This window comes from Ananas comosus, linkage group 17 (assembly GCF_001540865.1).
Source record: "Ananas comosus cultivar F153 linkage group 17, ASM154086v1, whole genome shotgun sequence".
NCBI classification, from domain to species: Eukaryota; Viridiplantae; Streptophyta; class Magnoliopsida; order Poales; family Bromeliaceae; genus Ananas; species Ananas comosus.
In genome coordinates, this window is record NC_033637.1 from 5,833,456 (window position 1) to 5,843,869 (window position 10,414).

The 10,414-nt window shown below is 35.1% G+C and overlaps 1 protein-coding gene across 1 annotated transcript; it reads right to left on the bottom strand.

Moving 5' to 3' along the window:
* Positions 3,018–9,631, bottom strand: LOC109723104 (GPI transamidase component PIG-T). The gene is made up of 5 exons (XM_020251319.1): positions 9,166–9,631; positions 4,862–6,055; positions 4,516–4,665; positions 4,164–4,344; positions 3,018–3,330 (listed from the first exon to the last, which is right to left on the bottom strand). The coding sequence occupies exons 1-5, from the start codon at positions 9,427–9,429 to the stop codon at positions 3,194–3,196; spliced, it is 1,926 nt and encodes a 641-aa protein (XP_020106908.1). The 5' UTR covers positions 9,430–9,631; the 3' UTR covers positions 3,018–3,193.

The following is a 10,414-nucleotide window of genomic DNA, read 5'->3' on the forward strand; positions in this document are numbered from 1 at the left end:
AGAAAAAATTAATAGACATTTTAACAATATTTTTTGAGGCATTGTGATGTTGAAAGATGACTACATAATTTTGTCAGCAAATAATGCACTCGTGCATCCAAGGATTAGGAATAATCTAAATTTTTATCCTTTCAAGCTAAACTATCATGCAGATAGGTAAAATAATATTGAATTATAAATGATTGATAATAATTTTCAATATAATGCTTTTCTTGTGTTGTAGAATGCTATTGGTACAATTGACAGGACACATATTCCAGTGGTGGTTTGCAGAAGCAAGTAAGCTCGTTTTCGTTGTCGTAAAAGGTTTACATCCCAAAATATAATGGCTGCCATCTCATTTGATCATAATTTTTTATTTGTATGCACAAATTGGAAAAGATCTGCTGCAGATATGAGAGTATTTCGCTGGGCGTGTGAGAGTGATGGTTTCGTCCTTCCCGAAGGTAATATCTTAATTTTTGTTGCCTACAATAAATGTTTGTAATTAAAACGTTGCATACTGAGTTATTTAACAAGTTGTAATCTACAACTATCACAGGTAAATATTACTTAGTATATTCGGGATACGTAAATACAGATAGATTTCTTACTCCCTATAGAGGAGAATGTTACCATATTAGTCAATTTGACAACAACACACGGACTCGCATACATCGAAATTCACGAGATTTGTATAATTACCGGCATGTTCAGTTACGAAATGTGGTGGAAAAGATATTTGGCATTCTGAAGAAGCGTTTTAAAATACTCAATGTAGTAACACTATTTTCATATAAAGTGCAGTGCTTGATTGTTATGGCATGTTGCGTGATACATAATTTTGTTCGTCGTCACCAAGTCAATGATAGTCTTTTTTCCGACGAGCCAGATGCACAGGATGGAAAAGATGAAGATGAAGAATCCAATTTTTTGGGAGGAAATGATGAGTCCCGACGTGATGAGGATCTCTGTGCTAATATTACAAACTAATTGTGGAATAGTAGAACTTAGTTTGCTATAAATTTGAATTGTATTGATATTTGGTAGAACTAAGTGCAATGCTTATATTGGATTTGGAGCAAATTAAGATAAACATGCGTGAAATTTATGTGGTTTGTAATGCTTGTTTACTTGGTTTTTTGTTATTTTGGAACATGTAATATTCCTAGATGTTTTGAGATTTCTCATTTGCGTAATTTTATAAGCATAATGTTGATAGATGTAGATATTATCATATCTTGTAGTTGTCATCTTTGAAAGTGTTTTGGTTATATATGTAAGTTTGTTTGATTCAATATATTGTTGTCTTTGTAATTGTTAATTGCTTTGAAGATATTTTTCATGTATATAAATGTCGGTATACTCAATTATATTGTCTACAAATTTGTAATAATAGTTTTTTTTGTCTTATATTATGTGAGTGTTGAATTAATTTAATTTTGTTAGTTTTTTCTGTCTTGTATTATGTGAGTGTTGAATTAATTTAATTTTGTAATGAAAAGAATTTGTTTTTTGTATCATACTATTATTTTCAAGCTAATTGCTATTTGATTCTTTGCCTTTTCATGTCAGCTCGTGCGATCTTGCTAGAACTACAATTACCTCCAAATTGATTTCATTTGTAGCTAATATTTTAACAAAAAAATTGGGTAAAGTATTTGTAATTTGAACGCAAGAATTCACAAGAGGCAAAAAAATAAAATTTTAATAGATTTTATAAAAATATTTGTAATTTGAAGGAGGCAAAAAAAATAGTGAAAAAATATTTTGGTAAGAAATTAGGCTATTTTGCTTACTCCAACCAAACATTATTTTGCTTATATCTAAACTAAATTCAATACTCATCAAATACAAAATGATTCTATACCCACCTTATACCCCATCTTATACCTATTCCTGAAACAATTAGTTCTTGCTTATATCCTAACCAAACGAAGTCTAAGTGGCTGAGAGCGGGTACAGAGCACAATAATAAAAAAAAAAGTGCAGAAGAAAAAACAAATAAAAAAATATGAAAATATATATTTTTTAGAAGGTTATGTAAAAAAGGTGCAGAAGAAAAAACAAATGAAAAAAATGAAAAAATATATTTTTTAGAAGGTTATGTGTTTTGGTGGCCACGCTGAAGTAAAGAAAAAATAAAAAGACTAGAAAGTAGAGAAGAAAGAAAAAAAATAAATAAAGTTATAGTATTGGAGAGGAAATTGTACTATACAAAATGAAAAGGGTTAATTGCTTATATATCCCTCAAAATTTTAAAAATATTTTATTTTTTTTTTCATTTTAATATATTTTTTATATGTTTTTTTGTTATTTCAAAATATTCATGTAGTTATCACCTATTAAGTTAAAGAATATTTAAATTAAGAAAGTACGAAACCATATGGTGGTATTTTAAGTTTTTTTTTTATTCTAAAATTTAAGGGTGTGAAATGTAGACCCTATATAGAATGTACATGTGGCATTTATTTTTCCAATTATGTTCAAGATCCGAGTTCGCCCTCTACGTAGAAAATTTTTAATTTGAACTTCAAAACATTTAGTTCGAAAAAGGTCATTTTGTGTAACAACGATCTCTATACATAACAATGCTGTTTTACTTGTGTAGAAGATCAAAACTTCTTGGCTAACACGAAGTGATACAAAACCTTAAACATAAACCGGAATTATAAATAATTTATTTTATTAATTGCGTTATAAATATGAATTTCATATCCTATATATGGGATAGCGTGTTACCTCTTAATAAAAAAATAAAAAAAAGGGTGCAAAACGTCTGTTTTTATGCATTAATTCCAACTGTTATATCAAACACTTACATAGTTATAACTAGGGCAATTAAATCCAACTATATCAACTATTTCGAATCATATACCTTGTTTGAATCTACAAACAGTTAAAATTATAGCATAATTGTACTCACGAGCAACCAAACAAGTCCTATAAGGCACAAGCATCAGAAGCAAGGCCCAGCATAATTATTGACAGTTTCCTACCAAAAATGGCACTTACTACACATCTAAACTGGGTTCATATTTAGGTGCAACACATGATCCTACGATAGAAAAGCATTAGCCGAATAATAAGAGTTTATGAACAAAGCACAGGCAATGTGTTCCGGAATAAACTATTTTTCTAGATAGCGTCACGATATCACCTACAAAAATCAATCAGAAGTTTGTATACTTCCAAAATTAACCAGCTCTAAATCTCAGCTACTGTTCAAAAAATAATGCCAAACAACAGCTACTAAAGCAACAAATACAACTTTTAGAAGAAGCTTACGTCCTTTTAGCTTGGAAGATAGCCTAGAAAATAGTAGAGGCACAAGACCAGGCCTTGCTGAATCTGCAGAGAGAAAAAAATAACAAATTAGACTTTGTGGAAAATTAGTAACAAAAAAAAAAAAACAGTGAAAAAAACAATTGGTGAATTAAGGGAGTGAACAGTCTTTTGCAGGTAAAATAATTTACTGTTCATCTGGCAGAAACACATAAAGCAATTCTCAAGGTTTTCTTGAATATTTCCCCGTCCCTAGTCTTATGTTTGACACATTAGATGTTAGCTCATAACTTGAAAAGAAGGATGAATACATTAAATTTGATCAAACTGTTGAGTTCAGATAAAAAATGACAAGATGGAAGAGAACAAGAGAGTATGCTTCATTAAAGCATGAACTCGAACTCCTACCGGCTCAGTTCATGATTACGAACTATGTTTTCTCTCTCATGGGAAGAGCGCAACTATGCAGGTAGCTGTCGCAAAAAGCATAACAGTATCATTTAAATAGAAGCCTTTTGAGGTTTTCTATCTGATGAGTGAGGTTTATCTGCTACAATACCGGAGAACCCTGTAATATGATGAGGAAGATGAATTGTTTTTTCCGAACAAAGGTGGTAGCTATCAACAAAAAAATTCTTGGTAATTAAATATCAGGTATTAAAAGACCATTATTTGTCTCATGCGGCATAGAGAAGGAATAATTTATGAATCTAACTTTACAACTATCAGACTCATGAGTCATAAGTACTTAGAGACAACTTTATGTGTTATGACTATCCAAATCACAAGTCAATGTATTTACGAATAACTCATGCAATGATGTAAATGCTACTTCAGTAAAAGTGAAGAAATGTAAAGGTTCCAGGAATATTCAAAAAATTTTAAGGATGTTGAAGTACCTTTTTTGGCTAATAATCTCTCCTCCTCACCAATCCTCCTCCTCAAGACATTGAGCAACGAGCCAAAATATAGTGCTAATACGGTACACGTAAAGGTGATGACATTGTATGGCATACTAAAATCAGGAGTTGTCAAAGGCACGAGCAATACTTCAGTGTAAGACCGTACGAGATACTTTTCCTGTAGGGCCATCAATAAAGCCAGGAGAAAATCAATGTAAGCAAATGAAAATAAATACTGGCAAAGATACTTATTACTTGTTGTTTGTAAACAACATTGTATATGCTCAACAAGATAAAATGTCAGTCCTGAAATACTATTTTAAATATATTTAATGACGATATCAGATACCTGCAGATTGTGGAGCAGCGAGGAATCGTCAGATACATCATAATCAGGATAGCTCCTGCTTGAATAAATATTAGGAAAAGTAACCAAAGCTGAAGGAATGTCAAATCCCTGATTAGCATCTGGAGGATATTCGTCAATGTGTAGGAATCCCTGCAATATAGTTTTAATTATGTAACAGTTAAATAAGTCCAATAAAATTGAAAAAGTCAAGTTTATTTTAACATGAACATCCTGAGTGAGGCACTACATCAGCAATAGGCTTTAACAGAAAGTATCAGATCGTATAACATCTTTACAGGTATTAAAGGGGTAGTTCACAAAAATATGAAAGAGATAACGAATATACCTTGTCAAAATCTAATGATAATGTAGCTGAGAGCATGCTGCAAGGAAATCTGAGCATAATTTCTAATGTCCCCGGTAACAGCTTGTCCTCTGAAGGAGTAACTTGAATCTTCTCAATCACATCTGACAAAGTCTGAGGCTTCCCATCTATAGAGATTTGTAGAGTATGATAATACACTTTAACGTACCAAGGAACCACCTGTAAAACAATGACCGGCACTGTACAATCATTCAAATCACCAAAGTATTGATCATGTGTTTGAGTGGACTGTAGTGAGATAGCAATAGATCCTCTCTCATTACCACTTCCCATAAGAAACCGGCTTGCTTGAAATGGCGCATGGACACTAGACCAGACCAAAGGTAGCTTCCATGTTATTCCCACATCCAAAGGCTTGTTCTCATTGGAGTTATCCACTTTGTATTCGTATAGGGAAGAACCAACTTGACCGTTCGAATTTTCCAACTCTTTAATTTCCCTATCAGGGGAAGGGAACAAATCAAAGAAAGAATTACTCCAAGAATCATCACGTATTTCAACAATCTTTTCAAGTAAACCCCTCTCTAGTTCAAGAAATATTTTGCTGGACTTAGCAAGAACGCATTTTCCGGTCATCTCCTTCTTAAACAATTGACTCAATGACCAACTTGGCTGAAGTTGTGCATCACTAGAAGATAGTAGGCTACTTGTATATGAATTTGGTTGGAGTACAACCGTCAATGTCTGCTCAAGAATAATTCCCTTTGATTCAGATGATAATAATCGCAATCTTTGGGAATGGTAATATCCTTTGTAAATGGAAGGCCTGTACAAGAGAGAAGCAATGCCAGCTTTGTCTCGACAAGGAAGAATCTTCAACCAAGGAGTTAGATTCTCAGTGCATACAGCTTCGCGGGGCAGAGCACCATATCGTAAATTGCCATTATTAGAGAGGAATCCCCAGTAAGGAGAAGAATAAGCAGTGGGGGATTCTAGAAAATTAATAGAAGCACAAAATAGGCCTGACAGGGCATGCGTGAGATTTTTCCATGTGGGATCGATCTCTTCTGTTGGAAGGTCAAAAAGGGCCCACAGCTCAACGCCAGGGGGCTTTGCATTTCTAGTTGAAATGGGATCAGATCCACCCCATCTCTCATAGTTCCATCTTCCTTGTGTGAATGACAACTCCAGTTCCCTAATTTGGAACTTCTGGACCTGATTTAATCATATAGAAAGAATCATTATGTTTTTGACCTTTTCAAAGAATAGGAAGACTACTGATATACAATCTACTGATAAGGTGCTACCTACAAAAGAAGAAAGCTTGCTAGCAATTTACAATATGACTTTGAAGACATCAATTCTGTAAATGCACAATAATTAACTTCATGACAAATAATCTACTAAATTGGTTTTATTCTGACAAACTATTAACCCATCATATATTATCTCTCAGTGCCCATGAAACAGACAAAAAGAACACAGAAGCTAAGGATAGATAAATGGAACATAGCTTCGAATTATCTGTTCTTAATCATCAATTATCTGGTTGGAATTCTCAAGTACCTTCACAGAAGCAGATATAAGGCAAATTTACAATTGTCTTGATAATTGCTAAAATCTTGCAAGCACTACAATAATGACAAGCAAGATGCTCTAATGAGATTCAGCCATTGAAAAAGATTGTAGGAAGGTGTTTAGTCTGTTCATGGTTTAGAAAGATTAGTAAAAGATATAAATGTTTCCAATGAAGTATGAAATATAACTGTATCTATTTAAAAGTTTTGTTCAATATGTGTCTAAGGTTTAAATTAGCTCCATATGATAAAACTTGTGATTAAAGTTTTTTCCCCAGTTGGGTTTTTCTCTTTTTTCTTTGTTCTTCTTTGTTATATTGAGATGCAGAAATGCTCAGGTTAGTATACAGCAAACAAGGAATTTATAGCACCCAAGGCTTTGAGCCAAGGACGTGCTATATTACATGCTAGAATATACTGTGATATTCAGCAAATAAATAGGCAAGCAAGGAATCAAACAAATGATAATAGTATAATAGAATCTGGAAGACTATATACAGGGGCACACTCATGATGTAACAAACATCTACAGAAAACAACATATATAGAAAATATATATATATATATATATATATATATATATTGACAACATAACCTGCAATGTGAAGAGAATAGCATAGACCTAGTCAGCTAAACTCACCTACGGAAGCCTAATGTAGTCAATACATAGTGGCTGTGTAGAAGATTCCAGTCTATATGGCACCTGCTATGGAATTGAACACCAAAAAGGCTATCGAGGTTCGTAATTCAGCTAGATGCTGCATAGTAAGATTGCTTCGGTAGTGGTTGCATGAAAGTTAGTCAAACTAGCTCAACATGTTCCAATTGTGGGGCCTTGTTCAAATTTGGCTTTGTGAAAGAGTATTATCTTATGCCAACAGCATTCAAAAGAACTTTTGGTTGATATTTGTAAGGATATTGATGCTTAGCTCTCTACAGATACTCCCATTTTGACGTAATAAGGATGGGACGGCCTTTTAAGTACAAAATGAAGCTAAGGCTGTTGAGAAAGATTCTGAAAACTGCATAGCTCAGGCATTACTCATTGTTTTGGAGATGGACAAGTTACCATCTTTTACAAAGTATGACAGTATGAGAAAAGAGAAAATTTTATGGTAGGGATACCTCTCACTGTTGACTTCTATACATATCACAATACCTCAGATTGACCATCTTTTTTGAATTGTAGGGATGTAGCTTTCCTACACGAGTGACAGAGCCAAAAGAGCATGTTGACTTGTTTAGTGGAGCTCTTCCCTTCTTGATCTTTAAGGAGGAAACAAGGTATCATTTTAGAATGAAAACAAATGCTTATTTAATTTGCTCGGCCTGCAGTAAAGCACTTCCAATTTTTTCCTCCTTGGTTGTGTAAAGATAATGGATATAGTAGGTAGCACAAACTTAAGATTTTAAACTCTTCGTTCAGGCCAGGCGAGGCAGCCCAAAACGGAGGATAAAATAAAACAAATTTTAAATTTTTAGTAATTGTAAGTTCTCTATTAGAAAACTGTAAATCTCATAATTAGTTGGATCAAGTCTTAAATCTTGAAAATTTGTGTCTAGTGACAAGATTCTAAGAGATGTTTGGCTTCTATTCACACTCAAACAAATTTGCATGGCATTTCCCGAAGAGATGAAAAGTCCAAACACGGCAACACATAAGGTATATATGCAAACAAGTGAACAACCAAAAGAGCAAAAAAGAAAACTGATAAAACAGACGAACAAATCCAAAACAAACAAATCCGAAAGGACCAAACATTTTTAACTTTATAACTGCTTTCACCCGTGGTGACACTTCCACTATACAGGATTGTTTGATTGCACATAGTTGCACTTCAGTTGTAATTACATGTAGCTCTAAATCCGGGCGTTTGTTTTGATGCATTTGAATTCATCTGCTGCAGTTGCAACTGCGTGAGGATGCTCAATTATAGTAGTTGGCACTATGCCCAATTGGCAGCAGTTTCAACTACAACACTTGGAGAAAGTAATTTCAAACAAATGTGAGTTTTACCTCCTAATAACCTTTTTCATAGATTTTTTTTCTCTACTATATATGGGATAATCTCAACATCCCATATATAAAATGATAAAAATTCATACATGCATTTCTCAACCACATGCAACCAAGCAAAATATTTATGGCTGGAATGCTTTCCACTACATCCAACCAAACAAAATACATGTAATTATAATTGCTGCATTTCTAACTACGTACATCACCACCTGTATTGGATTTACAATTACGTCAAACCAACCGGCTCCTACATGCAACACACTGAATATTTTGTGACTTACAAGCAAACAATAATCTCATTGCAAGTCAGTAAGCTATTATATTAGACTAAACTTGTGTTTTCAAAACCCAACTTTACCAGCAAAAACATAAGCAAACATAAATCAGTGAAGTCAAGAACTCAGGGGGAATAAATTATCATCCATTAAAAATAATAGTTCGCAAGATCTCACTTGCACATACAACATTCAATTATTCTTCAGATAAACATTCCGATACTTGTTCATATGTTCGATTTTCATAAAATTTCAAGATATATTTTTAATAGGTGTCCGATTAAGCTAATTCAGCAATTCATCCTTTCAAAATCATAACACTTTGATTCTAAGATTTTCTCGACAAAGGAACAGTAATAGCTCAGGCTAGAGAATCAAGGCGGGGAATTACGAGAGGAAAAGATGAAACCCTAATTTCATTATCAAATTGAAATGGATCAGAGAGGAAGGTACCAATTGGGCGATGGCTTTGGGGAAGAGGTGGTGGTGGCGGCCATTGGCGGCGGAGGGAGGGGCGGCGCTGCGGAAGTGGAAGTGGGCGAGGACCTTTCGATCGGGCAAGGGCTTTAGAAGAAGCTCCTCGGAGAACTCCTCTCCTCCTCCGCCGCCGTCGGATCCGCCATTGCCCTGAATCGGACGGAGGAGGGAGAGAGAGAAGACGAAGAAGATGAGGAGGAGGAGGAAGGGGCCGCGGGAGAGGGGGCGGAGCGACGCCATTATTGGCGGCGATGAAGCTTCGATGGCGATGGCGGATCCGCCATGGAGTGAGAACTCGAGGCGAAGCCCTATTTTGAGTTCGGGTGTGGACCGTGTGGTAAGTAAAAGGGACAATTACAATTTGCTCCCGAAGTTCAGCATAGTTTTAATTCGTTCCTCAAACTTTCTAAGTCCTAAACTCTCCAAAGAGTTTTATTTTTGGGTCAATTGCATCCAGGTCGCCGCAAACATCTATAAACTTATATTAATCCCCGTATTCTATGTCCACGTGACAACTTTTCCTTAATTTTGAGATTATATCCGGTTAATTTTTTTATCAACCGGCTCATAACCGGTTCATCTTCTCATTAACCGGCTATTATTGCTTCGTTCCTTCGTTCCCTGTGCCCTCGCAGTCGAAACATCTCCTCCAAACAATTTGTTCCTTCGTTCCCTATGCCCTCGCGCAGGTACATCTCCCCCAAACGATTTGTTCCGTTTTTATGCCTCGACATTAAGGCATGGTAACTCTTTACCTTCTCCCTCCTTGAACCCCCCTTCTTCATCTTTCTCTATTGCCTCGCCTTTGCCGCAACATCCCACGCTGATGGTAATAACGACCTCAATGCCTTCAACTATGTCCCCTGATCTCTCATGCCATGTGAGTTTCAGCGCCGCAACATAGTCGTATCAGCCACTACCTCCCATTGACTGTGACAACTTCTACACTAGGTGAACATCGCGATCAATTGTAGCCGACATTTATTTTCGCCACCTTCGAAGTCTCTTTCGCTCTTTTTCTCCTTAATCTCTTTCTCTCTACCAGGCAAAGCAATTGAAGTTCCAAATTGGTTGTGCTTTCGATTGCGCCTGCCAACTGTTTGATGAAATGTTAATAAGGGTCTCTTTCTCTAATTTCTTGCCATCTTCCTCACAGCACTGCCATTACTATTTGCATTTTAGGCTTACAATCTGGTTCTTAAGTTGCATACATACATACATACAT

What these genes read in the sequence shown, in the direction of transcription:
- LOC109723104 (XM_020251319.1), bottom strand. Translation starts at nt 9,429, where the DNA reads ATGGCGTCGCTCCGCCCCCTCTCCCGCGGCCCCTTCCTCCTCCTCCTC. An exon ending in CCAAAGCCATCGCCCAATTG is followed by an intron (nt 6,056 to 9,165) that starts GTACCTTCCTCT and finishes TGATTAAATCAG; the next exon opens with GTCCAGAAGTTCCAAATTAG. An exon ending in TATCATTAGATTTTGACAAG is followed by an intron (nt 4,666 to 4,861) that starts GTATATTCGTTA and finishes ACTATATTGCAG; the next exon opens with GGATTCCTACACATTGACGA.